The 17,118-nt window shown below is 40.9% G+C and overlaps 2 protein-coding genes across 2 annotated transcripts; both read right to left on the reverse strand.

The window, feature by feature from the left end:
- Positions 1–11,580: 11,580 nt before the first annotated feature.
- On the reverse strand, positions 11,581–13,149 carry LOC148024962 (pentatricopeptide repeat-containing protein At2g03880, mitochondrial-like). The gene is made up of 3 exons (XM_087693635.1): positions 12,635–13,149; positions 12,090–12,358; positions 11,581–11,861 (listed from the first exon to the last, which is right to left on the reverse strand). The coding sequence occupies exons 1-3, from the start codon at positions 13,147–13,149 to the stop codon at positions 11,581–11,583; spliced, it is 1,065 nt and encodes a 354-aa protein (XP_087549761.1).
- A 106-nt stretch (positions 13,150–13,255) lies between these two features.
- On the reverse strand, positions 13,256–14,050 carry LOC148024963 (putative pentatricopeptide repeat-containing protein At3g49142). The gene is made up of 2 exons (XM_087693636.1): positions 13,762–14,050; positions 13,256–13,632 (listed from the first exon to the last, which is right to left on the reverse strand). Exons 1-2 carry the CDS (start codon positions 14,048–14,050, stop codon positions 13,256–13,258), a joined length of 666 nt encoding a protein of 221 aa, XP_087549762.1.
- Positions 14,051–17,118: the final 3,068 nt, after the last annotated feature.

Genomic DNA, 17,118 nt, shown 5'->3' on the forward strand with positions numbered 1-17,118 from the left:
TGTCAATGGCCGAAAAATGCACCATAATGTTGATGGATGGATCATGTTGCCTGCACACAACCCCCCCATTTGAAAATGGCCCTTGCCTACCCTCTCGATGCTGACTCCATCGCCGTGCTTCGCCTGTCAAATGGTGGCCTCAATGGAGATCTCTGATTTTAGTCTTTCTCTCTCGATGCTGACTCCATCGCCGTGCTTCGCCCGTCAAATGGTGGCCTCAATGGGGATCTCTGATTTCAGTCTTTCTCTCTCGATGCTGACTCCATCGCCGTGCTTCGCCCGTCAAATGGTGGCCTCAATGGAGATCTCTGATTTCAGTATTTCTCTCTCCTCCCTCTCTCTCCCTTAAGGGGCTGTTCTTGTGTGGAAGAAGACAATGAAGAATGATGGAGGAAAGCTTGTCCAGATGAGACCGGTTTGCTTGCGGGTGGATGAAGACATGAAGAATGCCGATTTTGAAGATGCTGGACATTGAATGAGGGCTGACACGCAGTCCCATAGCAAAACTGAGATCCTGAGACACAAAGCCTAAGCGGTAATTCAATTTTTATGAAGAAAAAAATGAGTTTTTATGCTATTTGGGTGATGAAATATTGTTCCCATGGGCTGATTATGTGTTATGTTGTTGTTTGCTATGAGTTTGATCAGTTTATGCTCAGAAAATCAGAAAATCATAAGTGTAATGGCTGAAATTAATGTTATAAAACCTGTAAAACACACGTTTAAGAGGCAAAATGGGGGTTTTTTGCAAAATAAAGGGGAAACGTGAGATATAACATCAATAAAACCTGAAATTTTGCTGTCAAGAAAACTAAGGGCCACTGGCCATAATCAATCTCAATTTCTAGTCATTTTTTATTGAAGATAATAGAGGAAAAATACAAAAAAATGGTGGAAAATGGGTTTTAAATGGGAGAAAATTAGGAAACGATAAAAGGAAAATTCCAGAAAATCACATAAGTGTTTGTGCAATGTATAATGAAGGTAGAGCATGAGGTTACCCTCGGTTTACCCTCGTTTCTATGTTTCTGTTCATGTTTATTGCTTTCTCTACAAAGAAATACACATAAAACGACTCTTACACCTATCAACGATTGCAAAACATTAAACGGTAGGGTGAGAGGGGAGTTTGAGCATCAAAGTACAATCTTAAATCCGATTTATGTGTTGCATCATGGCTATAGGATGTTGTTTTAAAATAAAGAAAAAGGCGGCATGAGTATAAGGCTCGGTGTCTCTCCTCGTTTCAATATATAAACGTTAGCATGGAAATCATGAAAAGATTGGTTTCACACGATGCACAATGCTGATTTTCTATTGTTTGTGCACTAAACCATTCACATTATGCACTATGCATGGTTTATGGTATCGAAGGAAAATCTCCTGGACTGCATAGCAATTGTTTTCTTAGGACTTTGACCCACGTTTGAGAGTGTGAGGTTATCCCTTGCCGTAAGGTAGAGGGTCGGTTTCCTAAGGAACTGTGAAGTGAGGAAGCATGGTATATCTCCTGGAAATATGAGAAATATAAAACAGAGGAGTTTGTGCTCGTTTGTGTTATATGTTTAGCAGCGCATCAAAGGGCCAATCCTTGAGATGTAGGAGAGATGCAGTGGGGCTCCGACTATTAGTCGGTGGAGTGTCTCCTATATGTGTGTGATGAGGTGTTATGCCTAAGTACTTTGGGATCTCCCTCTAAGGAGTTTTAGGAAAATGTTGGACTATAAACTATAAACGTAGGAATTAAGCTTTAGGGCAGTTTGTCCTTTAGCATTAGATTGACGCTCCTGGTCCGCGAGGCCGTGAGGGTGTTTGTGTGTCATGAGCATGAGGTCCAGCTAGTGCTATAGCCAGTGCGGCCCATTTCAGGTCCCATCAATGGTGTGTCTCCCGGGAGCCACTTATAAGTGGTGGTTTTCGGATCTAGTGTTTCTAGGGACCAAAAGGAAGTTGGTTTATGTCCTCTGACAAGGACCGTCAAGCTGAAATCCAGAAAGCAGAACGTGCTGAGAGGGCTAGACGGCAGTTAGAGATTGTAAGCCGTTATTCTCCTCAAAGGAGTAGCCCAGTACGTATACGAAGCAGTGGTCTTAGTCACTTAAGTGCTCCACCCATTCCATTAGGTGCAGGAGGAAGTGTAAGATCTTCCTCTCCTCCACCAAGTCTACCCACTTCAAGTGGGGGGTGAATTCACCCGTTCAAGCTCCTATTGCTAATCCGATTGTCACCATGGCACAACCTATTGCGATTCCTGCAGCAGCAGGGACGCTGGATTTTACTAGCCTTAGGAGTTTCCTTGCCCATTTTTAATGGGTTAGCGGAAGAGGATGCAGAATTTCACATTTGTGAATTTCAAAGATTGATGTTCAATTATCACATCCAAGACGAGGGACATCTCATGATGTTCTTCAATATGACGTTAAAAGGAAGGGCTGCGATATGGTATCACAGCATAGAGTCTGGAACCATAACCAAATTGATCAATTCTATGTAACTTTCTGAGCGGAATATGCCCCTGAAAGAGATGGCCAATATTGGTTGTGGGTCTTGAATGTAACACGTCAAGATCCTATGAGAATGTAAAAGCATATGCCAAGAAGTTGAAGTATTCCGTAAGTTGCAAACTTACATTCCCATTCCGCCGGCTGCCTAATTGCAATACTTTTTACATGGGTTGGATTTTAATATCCAAGTACAATTGAGCAGTGTGGCCTTGGCAGACATAGACACCGCTATTACGCGCGCAGAGGGAGTAGAAGCACGATTACAAACGGCCTACTCCTCTCGAATGAATGTTAATGGAGGTTTAGTACCTAGTGGCAATCCAGCATTGACGAATGGAAGTCAAGGGACGCCCATGATTAACCCTATTGGGAGAGGAAGTATGGTTTCGAATATACCTTTACTACCGACTCCTCCCAGTGTGACTATGCCTATGGCAAGTCAGTTGGCTCCACCAAATGTTGGAGGCCAAGTTTTGAATTCTAACGTTGTTCCTGTAGGTCAACAGCCAATGCCAAATCAGATTGTTAGGCCAATGGAACGACGGGTCGACGACCGAGGCTACGAGTCGAGTGCATCTAATGTTCTTGGCGAAGTCAAGGATATGATGAAGCATTATACCAACATGATTTCTGAACAATATCGACAAATAACCGTCGATGTTAATTTCTTAAAGAAGCAACCAAATTTGATAGGGAGTCGACGCCCTGAAGAGGGTGGACCCTCTAGATTCAGTTGTAAATGGTGTGGTGGACAGCACTTCCCCAGAAACTGTCCAAATGTGAAATGTGACATTTGTGGGAAGTCGGGCCATCTAGCTGCTACCTGTTGGAGTAAGATTAGTTCCCTCCAACAAGGGAGTAAACAGTCGGGCCCAGTGAATCATAGAGCACAAGGAAATAACTTACAGCAGAATGATGCACCCAGGCAAATATTGCAGAGGGGAAAAACAACTATAGAAGAGTTGCCACAAGGCAACGGAGTCAGCCTTATCGAGGCTGTACGAGTCAATGATGTTGAAACCCCTAACTTAAGAGCCTTGACAAGAGGCCAAAAGGCTAAAGAGGTTGACAAAGATAATACAAAACTGGTCGAGGTAAACCCTAAACAAGGGGATAAGGGGATGCAAGTCCAAAATCCTAGCATAGAACGGGGACCGCTAAGGCCGGTTGACAGAAAAGGCAACCCTAAGAAGGATGAGGAAGTGCCAAGAAAAAAGGCAAGAGCTAAGAAAGAAGCACCAAAACCGGTCCAAAGACCAAAATAGAGGATGGTTTGGTGAGAAAAGAGAGCTTTGGCTACTTATCATGATTTTGATTTAGCTAGTTCTCTTTGCGAAGTCAAACCAGATGTGAACCTCTTGCAATTGATCAAATTATCTCCAAGAGTACGCAAGGAATTTAAGAAGATCCTGCGTATCGGGTACATTGTGGAACCCCTCGGCATAGCACGAGGATGAGTAGGGGAAGATTGGTTTGACCATGCTGAAAAGAACTGTCCTAGGGTTCCAGCTTATGTGGATGGAATATTAGTGAAACATGCCATTGTAGACACTGGATCCTCCATCAACATCATGAGTTCAGAGTTGATGGAGAGGTTGGGTCTAGGCATCCAGAAAGACAACTCCACCCTTTTGAGAATGGCTAATGATAGTCTAAGACAACCAGAAGGTTGCATTACTAAGGTCCATGTTACAGTTGCGAGTGTAGAATGTTTCTTGGAATTTAGGGTGATAAGATTTGCAGGACGTCCTAGCTATCGGGTTTTGCTAGGTAGGCCTTGGATCTTACGAACAAACTGTCAAGTCGACATACCCGCTGGTCGAGTGGTTCTAGGTAGAGGTGCTAATCAAGTAATAGTCGATGCTTATCCTGAGTCTCCTCAAAGTGAGAGAGCTCCTTTATCTTCTACTGAATTAGAGACAGCAGATGATCCATCTGGTAGTGAGACACCATCCAGCGATGAATCTAAAGAAGGGTCCACTACAGAGGATATCTATCATATAACTCTAAATGAGCCGATAGAGCCTCAAGATAGGATAAGAGACGTGGATGTGATTGAGTTAGACCTTGGTACGCCGAATGATTCGCTGCCAATTAAATTAGGTTCCATGCTCAGTTCAACAGAAAGGGAGGACTATGTGTCCTTGATTCAAGAATTCCGCGATATCTTTGCTTGGAGTTATGATGAGCTGAGAGGCATTCCTCCCAGCCTAGCTATTCATACTATTCCTGTAAAAGAAGGCAGTCGTCCTGTGCGTCAAAAGGTAAGGCGTATGCCTTTTGAATTGAGGGACGGGCTGTTTGAGGAGTTACAAAAGTTAAGGAAAGCTGGGTTAATCTTCCCTGTACAACACACAGAATGGTGTTCACTAGTTGTTATTAGGAAGAAGAAAAACAACCAGATCCGATTATGTGTGGATTTTAGAGAGCTGAATAAGCAGACGGTTAAAGATTACTACCCATTGCCATTTATTGACCAGATTTTGGATCAATTAGCGGGAAGGGAGATATATTCGTTCATGGATTGCTTTGCAGGATACAACCAGATGGCAATTGCAGAAGAGGACAAGTTGAAAATGACTTTTATTACTGTCTTTGGTACTTTTGCGTACCACATGATGGCCTTTGGTTTATGCAATGCACCTGGATCGTGGCAATGAACAACGGACAAGACCTTTGGTGACATCTCCCCAGATGAGTTGAAAGTATTTATTGATGACCTGGGGGCAGCCACTGTAAGGGAAAGTATGTTGGTTATTTTAAGAAAATGCTTTGAGCATTGCAGACAATTTTGTATTGCTCTTAACCCACGGAAGTGTATCTTTGGAGTGCCTTATGGGCTATTGCTGGGCCATGTGGTCAGTTTAGTAGGAATAGCCACTAACCCTGAAAAGATCAAGGTTATAGTTGCTATGAGTCCACCACACACTCCAAAAGAGGTACATAGCTTTCTGTCGTCGATAGGGTACTATCGGAGGTTTATAAATGCCTTGGCAGAAAGAACGTTGCCATTAACGAATTTATTATCCTTTAGCTGTTCATTTGAGTGGAGCGACCCTTGTAAGGTAGCTTTCGAGGATGTGAAGCAGGAGCTAGTAAAAGCACCTAAAAGAGGTGAGGTATTCTACATATTTTTAGCAGCCACCATGCATAGTATCAGCTACTGTTTAGCCCAAATTTGGGAGGAAAAGTGGTATCACCCGATAGCTTTTGCTAGTCAAAAATTGGGCATTTCAGAGATCAATTATACCTACATGGAGAAGTTGTGTCTTGCGATGGTCTTTGGGACTAAGAAATTCAAGCACTACATCCTATATGAAAAGGTAGTATTCTATACGAAGGCGGAATGACTTAGATTGCTTATGAACAAGCTACAACCACCTGATCATTTGGCAAAGTGGTTAATCACTTTGGAGGAGTTCAATTATGAGATTAAGACGTTGTTGTGCACCTAGGAAGAATCAACATTCATGTTTGTTAAAGTCCCTATGGTAGTAGCTAAGGCATTGATTGCCAATGAAATTTCTCGAGAGAAAGCTTGCACACAATGACTGATCACATCCTATAGTAAGAGCAAAGTCTTTGTAGCTAGTCAAGAACTAGAAGAGTTGAAAACATAACTGAATCTGGCTCTTCTTTTCTAGGAAAATGGTATGCTCTCCATCTCCAATGGGAAGAAGGGGGCTGCAAAATCATGACCAACTAGCTACATCACTAAAAGCATAGCTGTTGATGCTTTTGAGGATCCCTTTCCAATCAATGGCTATCACCTAAAGAAGTACTTCTCTCCCTGGGGATCCTGACAATCACAATTGACCCACCCTTTCCCTTTTGGATGTCACACGGTCCTTCTCCTTGTCCTCCTGATAGCCCTTATGATCTTCCTTATGAGGCAGTCTCATTCTGCTAGCCCCTCCCAGCGACCTTCCATCCTTACTCTTTTCTTCTCTCGTTTGATCTAGCAGTGGCAATGAGGATGGTCCTGACACATGGTATTTCTACCATTCTCTTTATCTATCAACAGGAGAGATAGGAGCTGGTTTGTCAAAGTCTGAAAAGAGGAAAATCAAACAACAGGCTTTGAATTTTTCCTTGATCGCAAGGACACTATATCGGCAGGGTGTTGATGATATCTGTCGCCGATGTGTGATGCCTGGCAAGGTTCCTTTTATCTTGGAGGAGTGTCATGATTCTGCATGTGGAGGGCACTTCGCTGGACGGTTGACGACGCAGAAAGCTTTAAGAGCCGGATATTGGTGGCCGTCTATCTTCCAAGATTCCTTTCAGTATGTTAAGAGATGTGACACCTGTCAAAGGCATGACAAATAGAGAGAATAGGAAACGCCCACTTACGCCTATCATGGCTATCCTTCCATTTGAGAAGTGGGATATTGATTTTGTGGGTCCTATTACCCCATTGTCTACTACCCAGAAGAGGTACATTATAGTAGCCACTGATTGTTTTACAAAATGGTCAGAAGCGCGGGCGACGAGGTAGGACAATGCAAAAGAGACTGCAAGTTTCCTTTTAGAGCAGATAATCTGTCGTTTCGGTCCACCGAAAGAATTAGTGTCGGACCGTGGAACCCATTTTTTGAATAAGGTGATCAAAAGCTTGACTGAGGCTTGGCAAATCAAGCACAATAAAACGACTCCTTCTAATCCGCAAGCAAATGGGCATGTGGAAAGTACTAATAAGCAGCTTGTGGGTATCTTGTCTAAGATAGTCTCTGAGAAGAAACGAGACTGGGACATGAAGTTGTATGTGGCAGTATGGGCGTACAATACAACGTTCAAGCGAGCTACTGGCCATACTCCATTCAAATTGGTTTATGGGAAAGAGTGTGTGTTACCCCTCGAAATTGAGTTGCCAACCATACGGTTTGCAATTAACCATTCTTTGGGAGATAAGGATTCCCTTTTTGAACGTTTCACAACTATAGCCCACTTGGATGAATTGAAATTGCAGAGCTTATTACACCAGGAGGTAACCAAACGTCTGATGAAGCAGTTGCATGACCTTAGAGCGAAGAAGTATACCTTTAAAAAAGGGCAATTAGTCCTCTACTATGATGCGCATAGGGAGCTGTTTCCAGGGAAGCTGGAACCTAAATGGGATGGCCTCGACAAGATTGTCAGGTTAGGGAAAAATAGGTCTACGGCCCTATTAGCTGATCTACAGGGAGTAGAGTTTAAAAATAAGGTTAATCTTAATAAGATTAAACCTTATTATTTCTAAGTATGCTAATACAAAGAAAATGCATTGCAGATCCATGCTGGGGATGATCTGAGACCTGCAAAAGAGCTTACAAGCTGGTTGATGGGTCGGTTAATCGCTTATTTGGAGCACCCATATCTGGAGCAGAGATACCATCATGGGAAACTCATCTAGTGGAGCAAAGAATACAAAGTGATTGAGCAAGAAGATGAAACCTTTGTGTGGGAGATCAAAGTCTTCTGCCATCACTACTTGCGACTATTAACGAGTATCCCTGTTGAGTTTAATGAAGAAGGTGGGATGGAGTCGTCAGTTCATCCTCTCAACATGCTAAACTTTGATTACCATAATTACGAATAGAGGAGTTCGTGATGGCTGGCTATGTAAACCCATTATGGATGTATACATTATATTTTGAAGGAGCGTCCAGGGGCCCTAATAAAAAAGGGAGTGTTGGAGTAGTAATCCGAGATCCCCAACGAAGAGTTACGATGAAGTTAGCTGCTTATCTCGGGGTAGGATTCACTAACAATATGGCGGAGTATAAAGCCTTGATTATGGGACTGCGTATTGCCAAACAAGGTGGTATTCGTCAGTTGTTAGTAAAAGGGGATTCCCAGTTGATCCTGAATCAGCTAGATGGGACATACACAGTGTGAAATCCCATTCTTTGTATGTATCATTGGACTGCGATGACCCTACTTGAAGAGTTTGAGAGAGTGTCTTTTCAGCTGATTCCACGTTACTGGAATCAATTTGCGGATTCATTGGCAAATCTTGCTTATGAGGAAGACCTCTTCTTTAATTGTGGCCCTAGTTTGGATATTATTATCAATGATGAAACAGGACCCGGTCGCTTATGGGGAATGTTATCAGAGCATGCAATATATGGCAGATGATGGTTGATATGGGTGATGCAAAGAGTAGCTGAGACAAATCTACCATTATTATCCTGGACCCATAGGTTGATTAGACAACATGTTATGTGTACGCCTCTTGCTATATATGCAGGAGGGATAGGTCATAACCTTATGCATTTAGTTTAGGGCTACGAGCCATGTGTTTTCCTCCTTGGAAAGGAGCCTATTATTGTATATCTAGATTCTTTCAGGGAGGGATGTGTAGGTGCTATTCTATTTGATTTCCTTAGGCCAAGAGGGCCAGTTGTCTGTTTAGTGCAGGTACGGTTAATGGTTTCTTGTTTTAGTTTTGTGCTAGACAGATTCGGAAGAAGAGCTTGGAAGGAGCCTTTTGTTACGCGGAAGCTTCTCATGGCCTTATCTGGGTGATATCTCTCCTTTATGAGTACTGTGGTTGTTGTGCTATATGTGTTTGTGTGCTTGTAAGGGATTTTTCTTTTCTTGTTGTGACTGGCATCCAAGGCATGAAGTCCCAGGTTTAGGTTAAGTATGACTAAGGGAGACCTGAGTAGTCGTTGCCTCCTGTAAAGCCATTGTCAGATATTAAAAAACTTGTTTTAGAAGGGAGTCCTGGTGACCCTGTTCTGCTAGCCTTCTAGGCACTCGTTCTAGGAGTTCTTGTTAGTTGTGAGGCCGTTAGAGAAGCTTGCCGAAGAAGAAAATAATGATGATAAAGGAAAAGAAACCCTCAATATCCCAAAAGACAATAAAAATATGAAGGTGTGTAAGAAGGGGTTCTAACCCCCTATAACAAAAGAAAAGAAAAGAAAGAAGAATTTATAAGCAGTTGATCATCGCCTTGCGGGGGCTTGGTAGGTTCCTAGGGACGAGTCAGACCCGGGGCCGATGCCTTGTCTTCCTAGGGGTGGCATCTTGCTGGAAAAGAAGAAAGTCAGGAAGGTTGGAGCGAAAATAAAAGTGAGCGTCAAAATAGGATTAAGTGTCACCTTGCGAGGGCTTGGTAGGTTCTTGGGTACCGAGACAGGTCCTGAGGCCAATGCCCTGTTCTCCTTGGGTCACTATGCTCAGCTCCCTCCTTTTTACATGCCTACATATATCAATAAAATAAAAACCCTAAAAGAAGAAATGTGCTGAAAGAAAATACTTCTTGATCAGGCTATAAGAGTTCCTCGCCTAGTAGGAGCTCATGGTTGTGTTGTCCTTAGTTAGGTAGGTAGTTCAAACCACCACTTAGGGCAACCTCTTTGATAGTTCTTTTTAGTTTGGCCGTGTTGGAGCGGTTGGTTAGTGACTAGCTTCAGGCCTTTTATCGGATTATGCTAGGCCTACTCCTTGTGGATGTCATGCTTTGGTTTTGTCAGGGGGTAGGGTGAGCATTGTGCTGTGTCTAGGATGTATCTATTTTGTATCAGCTTGATGCTTCCTTTGGTTGTTTTGTGCAGATGTCCCTGTTGCTGAGAAGAAATGGTTTTTTGTTAGAATACACCTGGTTTGGCTTCTGATGCTTACAAGATAAATAGCTCGTCGAAGACAAGACAAGATACGTGAAAGAAATATCAACATAAACCCGATCCTAGGTGTTCATATATATATATATATATATATATACCAACGATCACCGCACGTTTGTTCAAGAAGTACAATGCATTAATTCGGAGGAGGCGTGCTTAAAATGAAAAAATAAAATGCTAAGAATTATCTTTTACTTTTAAAAAGTGGAGCCATAAAAGCACTATCATACCAAAAAAGTAAGTGACATGTGGCACAATTGCCTGTCACGCATGTGAAATTAACTATGCACATTATTGCAGCCACACGTGTAAACCACCATCCTTTTAAATCCAATTTCCAAACCATAAAAGAGTTTTTTCGAAGAAAAAGGTCTTTCTATGCTCGATCACACCAATACAATGCTAACTTGGTCAGAGTGTGTTATTTTTGCGAGCTTTCGATTTCGTGCTTTTGCAATTGAAACCGATCTTTCGAGCTTTTTGAAACAACCTTGGATTTTTCTACAAATGACAAAAGAAAACTAGTACTAAATCTGGGATGACCCCTCAAAAACCATTACACTTCAAAAATTTTCCAACACGGAGGGTGCAAAAAATTCAATGTGAACCCAAGCTGATCCAATACAAATCTATTCCAAGAGATAAGTAGTCCCATGGTAACTTCATAGAATTGACACATAGCTATTGTGCCAACATAAAAAAGGAGATTTGACATTCTCACATAATTGGGTGGATCTTTTGTGGTTATCCAAGCACAGAGGCAATGTTTGTGGATGTGAGTATTGGCTAATGTATGATCATATTCTCCTTTGCTTTGAGACTAACAATGTGCAGATATACACAATATCAAGATAGGTGCAACTTGGATCTTCTTTAATGTGAACATCATATGAACTCTCTATGAGTACCCAAAAATACTACATGCTATTTGTGTACTTTACATAGCATGGGCTCCTTGTAAATTTGAAAATTTAAAGTTGTTAATAGTTAGACCTACAGCCACCAGATCACAATTCTCAATCACATATATAGGGAATAGATTACTCTTCCAAGTTGATGCAATCTTCTAGAAATGATGGTGTCCATTTATACACATCTATGTATGCTGAAACCTTCTAACTATAGACTTGCTAGTGGTATGATATACTTAATTGATGTTCTTTAAGCCCAAACACATGGCATGCACCAAAGTCCTCATTGGTCTTATGCTCAACAGGCATACTGATCTTTCAAAGATTTTCTCAACACACTTTTGGTGTTGTCTTACTATTTTAATGAATCTATGTTGACATGACTTTCCCAAAAGTTTGAGTTTGCATAGACATTGGACATTAAAAAATATGTAGCTATGGGATCAATATCATCTATATGCAACATTACAAAATTAAATTTTTTCTTACCAAGATCCACATCACTCCACTTTCAAGCCCCTAAAATTGTATTCCATGCAATAGATTATTCAAAAGTTAGTTGCAGACTTTCAGCATTGCAAAAGCTTCACTAACTTGGCCCACTCGACACATGAGATCAAGCATACAGTTGTAATGCTCAACAGATTTTTCAAAGCCATAGCTTTCACAAAGAGTCTCAAAGCATGTCCAACCTTGCTTTCTAAGGCCAGCATGGCTACATACTAAGAGGACATTAAGAAACATGATTCCATAAGGTTTTATGCCCTCATGTTTCATGCTTTCAAACAACTTCAAGACTACTGTAGCCTCTCCTTGACAAGCATATCCTGAGATAACTGCAGTATGATACCACATCTCGCACTAACAGATCATCAAAAATGAAGAGTGAATCACTGAGTGAGCCACATTTGGCATACGTACTTACCAAAGCATTTCCAACCAACTCCTCCTATTTAAATCCATCCTTAACAACATCAACATGCAAATATTAACCTCTGCCTGATACTACAGCACTGCCACAAGCTTTTAAGATAAAATTCTTGTGATTGCATTTGGATATGTACCCTCCACCTCCATCTCTGAAAGACTATCTAAAGCTAACTCAGGAAGCCCATTTTCAACATGCCCTGAAATGAGTGTATTCCACAAACTAGTTTCTTTGAATGGCTGTTCATAAAAAATGTCTTGTGCTTCCTCAATGAAGCCACATTTCAGGTATAAATTAACCAAATATTTGACAACCAAAGGATCCAAATCAAACCCTTCTTTAATGATCTGCATGTGAATTTCTTGGCCCTTAGCTATTGCTCCCATTCTGGTACATGTCCCTAAACTGCAAATAAATGTGCAAGAATCTGGAAATATTCATTTTAACAGCATCTAATCAAAGCAGTCCAGTGCTCTTCCACACTACCCATGTTGACAATACCCTATGATTAATGCATTCCACGAGACAACTGTTTTAACTACTAGATCATTATGTAATCTCTCAGCTTCTACAAATAAGCCAGCTCTTGCATAAGCATCTACCAATGCATTGGCAACAAAATCATCTTGGCAAAAGTCATCTTTTACAATTGTTGTATGTGTTTCTTGAACCTAGCCTAACCTCCCACCAACTTTCAAACTACACACATAAGTGACATCATTAAAAGGTACACTCTCAAACTGCATTTGCTTAAGACATCTTATAACTTCCTCATTTAGGCCATGTTCCATGTACTCAATAATCAGAGCATTCCACGAGACAACATCTTGGATGGTTGAGGTGTCAAATACATATTGTGCTTCTAGAATTGAACCTATTTTGGTGTACACATTCACGAGACTATTGACTATGAAGGGATCACTCTCGAGCTCTTCCTTGAAAACCTCTACATCATGTGTGTCATGCACCTTTTGCACGTTTCCTGATATATTGTATACTTGTAGCACACAAATATGTGTAATTATGTTTGAACCCACACCCTCCAGTTGCACATTATCAAAACACTCTAAAGCTTCCTTTGCAATTCCATGTTCAGCATACCCAAAGATAATTGCAGTCCAAGAGACAACATTTCTAAGTGGTAGGTCATCCAATACCTGATGTGCTTCTAGAAGCAGTCCACATTTCACATACATGTCTATCAAGCTACTTGCACACTGAGATTTCTTTCAAGTCCCTCAATAGCAATTTCAGCATGGAAACCTTGGCCCCTACCTTTGGGGCATATGCTTCCACAACATTTTAAAATGGATAAGTAATAGCATCAGGAGAGAGACCACTTTCTATCATCTTTCCAAACAAATCAAGTGCTTCCTCACTAAGTCCCTCCTTAGCATAGCCTACTACTAATATGTTCCATGAGACTACAAATTTAACTACTAAATCATCAAATGCATCATGTGCATCTTCAAGTGAACCACATTCTTCCTTCACAATCAAAGCATGGGTTTTGTTCCCCTCATTTACAGCTCTCAGGCTACCACAAGCTTTTAAAATCCAGACAAATGAAGCACCATCCAGCGAAGCAGAATCTTGCACTTGCATGGCATTAAAATAATCCAAAGTTTTCTCACTCAGGCCATTTCTGACAAAACGTGCAATCACTGCAGTCCAAGCAACTACATTTTTAAATGGTATGTCATCATACAGATCATGTGCTTCTGTAAATGATCCACATTGGGCATATGCATCAATCGTACTATTGATAACATACTAATCCCTTCCAAACCCATGTTTCACAATCTCACAATGTACACCTAGAACTCCATTTGTTGTTCCCATGGTAAAGCAACATTGCAAAGAAGAAATGAAGGTAACCACATTTGGTGAAAAATCGTCCATCTTCATCCATTGCAATGTTTCTAATGCCTCATCCTCTACACCATGGTCAATGTATTGTGCAACCAAAGCATTCCATGAGACCATATCTTGAGTTGGAAGTTCATCAAATACCTCAAGTGCTTCTATCAATGACCCACACTTTGCATACATATCCACCAATGTATTGCCAATATATAGATCTTTTTCAAAATCCATGTTTTATGATTTCATTATGTAATTCTTGACCACTATCCATGGCTCCTATCTTAGCACATGCTTTCAAGCTATAGACATAGGTAACACCATCAATAAATATACCCTGAAGTCGCATATCTTCCAAGCACTTTACTGCTCCCTCAGCAAGTCCATGTTCCACGTATTCTGCAAGTAGAGTTGTTGTTATAAGATCCGAGATACACGCTTGACTTTCTTATATACTTAAAAGATATATGGTAAATATCATGCTGGCACAAAGAGAGAACATATGAGAGAAAAGAAAGATGTAGAGAGAGAAATAGATAGAGAGATTGACAACACACTGAGGACTAGAAGATGGGCCAGTGCCCCCCCCCTTGTGGAGTTATATTATTGACAAGGAGCAAGCTCCTCCGTTACACATAAACCAGCTCTTAACTTGTAGATCTTGGGAACAAGATCACGGTTCCTTGCACGGTATACAACATGAAAACACTTGCACAACTTGGAAGTTGGCACCTTTTGATCCTTCTTAAGTCTCTTCTTCTCTCCTACACAATATATGTAGGGCTTTCCTCTTGGAGCTTGATTTCAACAGAGCTTCCAGAGCACTTGCACCTTCTCTTCTCCTCTTGCAACTTGATTTCAGCAGAGCTTTTGCAGCACTTGCACCTTCTCTTCTCCTCTTGGAACTTGATTTCAGCAGGGCTTCCATAGCACTTGTACCTTCTCTTGGATGCATCCAAAGTTATGCTTCCTTCACCTCTCCCACACCCAAGGAGAGACTCCTCTTTTATAGGCTTTCAAGAGATTCTCTTCTTAGAGAGAGACTTGAGTGCCAAGATTGGAAAGGTTGACTTTCATGCAAGATGTGGTTGTTCCAAGACCTACTCTGCAGCACCGATTTTGAGATATCTCTTCATGTGTTGTTTGAATGGAAAAACATCCAACACAAAAGTTGTAGATCTCATTGTTTCCGATAATCCTCACGGCCATTTTTAGAGAACTTTCTATCACGAGATATTTTAAAAATGAATTCACCATGTCTATTTTTTTTAAAAACATCTTTTTAAACTGTACTCTTAACTTGTGGTCCATGCAACCACCTCGAGCCATAGATAAGGAGATTTCATTAGTGATATATAATTTTTTACGCTAAGAAGTGCTTAAAAATAGCCAAAATTCCAAATTTTAGGGAGAAAATAGACTTCGTCGAAGGCGGCAGCTGCAATCAGTACGATTTTAAACAGCAATGGCCAAAAGTGCTTTAAAGACCCACCGGACGGCGGTTGGTGAATTTTCATAATTTTCTCGACTGTTGAATTGGATCCCATGAGATGCATGGCAGTGGGGGACTTCAAGACAGACGCCCAAGAATTTTCAAAAGCTGATTCGGAGGCTGGACAATCGAATGGGGTGCCCGGGAGACCAAGACCCAAAAGGTCAAGTGTAAAGGGACTTAGGGGGCCCAAGAGGAGTGACCCTTGGGATCTCACCCCCCAAAAAATTTGATGAATTAGGGAGGGGGGGGAGGGGAGGGGGGGCCGTTTTTTTTCATGGAGAAGAAGAAAATAGCATAGTCTGCACATGCGTCAATTTTTTTGGTGGGAGAGAGGCTATGGTGGTTGCAAACAACCCCCCCTTCTGATCAGATCTCTAATCTATATCTTGTCTTCGCTCTCCATCACCATTCTTCACCCGTTCAATGGCTACCCGAATCAGAAGAACCAAATCTAGTATTTCTCTCTCCTCCCTCTCTCTCCCCTTAAGAGGCAGTTCATGCCCATGAAATTGATTGAAGATCGATTGAAGAACGCTTGTCCGGCATGGTACCGGATCACTCCTGGATTGGTGGAGGGCTAGAGTTGGCTATTCAAAGGTGGACTGAGCCTTGAATGAGGGGTGATCTGCAGTCTCGTATCAGATTTTAAAACCCGCGAAGAAGAAAAAAACCGGTAATTCTATTTTACAAAGGAAAATTGTTTATTTTTTACATTTGATTGAGCCAATGTTGTTCTTATGGAGTGAAAATTGGCAGACATGCTATTTACTGTTTGTTCTATGCTTACATGATCAAAAAATTAGAAAATATAAAGTCAAAATGCTAAAAATAATTTTTAGAAACCCGTAAAACATGGTTTTTATGAGGAAAATGGGATTTTTGGTATTTTCAAGTCTGATAAATCAATACACATGGGATAAAATGCTAATAAAATCTATACTTCTGCTTTTCTAAGAATCAAGAGTCACAAATCTGAAAATATATCAAATTTTTATTGAAAAAAAGAAAAAATTTGAGAAAAATAAGAGAAAAAACAAAAATATGCCTTAGAAAAATACAAAACAAATATAATAAGTGGTTGTGGATGTATGGTAGGGAAAAGCGTGATATTTGGCCTCAATTTGTCCTATATTTTTGTTACAATGTGTGATTTATTGCTCTGTATACACTAAATCATGACAAAATAATCTCTATACACCTATGCAACGAAGCAAAACTTAAACGATGAGGGAGAGTAGGATTTTGTGCAACAGTTTGAGGGCTGAATTAATATAAATTCTGATTGGTTTTTTTTTCTATGCATAGCATTTAGGAAATAGCCTATTTGAAAATAAGGAATCTAGTAGCATAAGATTCGCCTTGGTGCTAGATTCTTGCAACGAAGTATATATACGTATTAGTTAGAATTCATGGAAAGACTGTTTGTGTACTAGCACATAGGCTGATTTCGTAACATAACTATTTATGCACAATGAGACATCCACAATTGCATTGATCATACATGTGGTATCAACTCCTAGAAATGCATAGCAATTGTTTGAATTATACTTGACCCACGTTTGAGAGGGTGAGAATCCCCTTACTGTAGGTTAGCCGTTCATTTCTTGGGAAAATTTATTAGTAAGAAACATGGTATCTCCTAGATCTTGCTGAAAATAGAGGAGTTTTGTGCGAATATATTTATATGTAAATCCATCGCATCTAGGTGTCAATCCCCAAGATGTAGGAGAGCTGCAATGGGCCCATAGCAATCAGCCGATGGGGTGCCTCCTGTGTCTGTGATACATGGCACTTATTGCCAATGTGT

This window comes from Lygodium microphyllum, chromosome 15 (genome assembly GCF_053477565.2).
Source record: "Lygodium microphyllum isolate KBCC chromosome 15, Lygodium_microphyllum_v1.1.10, whole genome shotgun sequence".
NCBI classification, from domain to species: domain Eukaryota; kingdom Viridiplantae; phylum Streptophyta; class Polypodiopsida; order Schizaeales; family Lygodiaceae; genus Lygodium; species Lygodium microphyllum.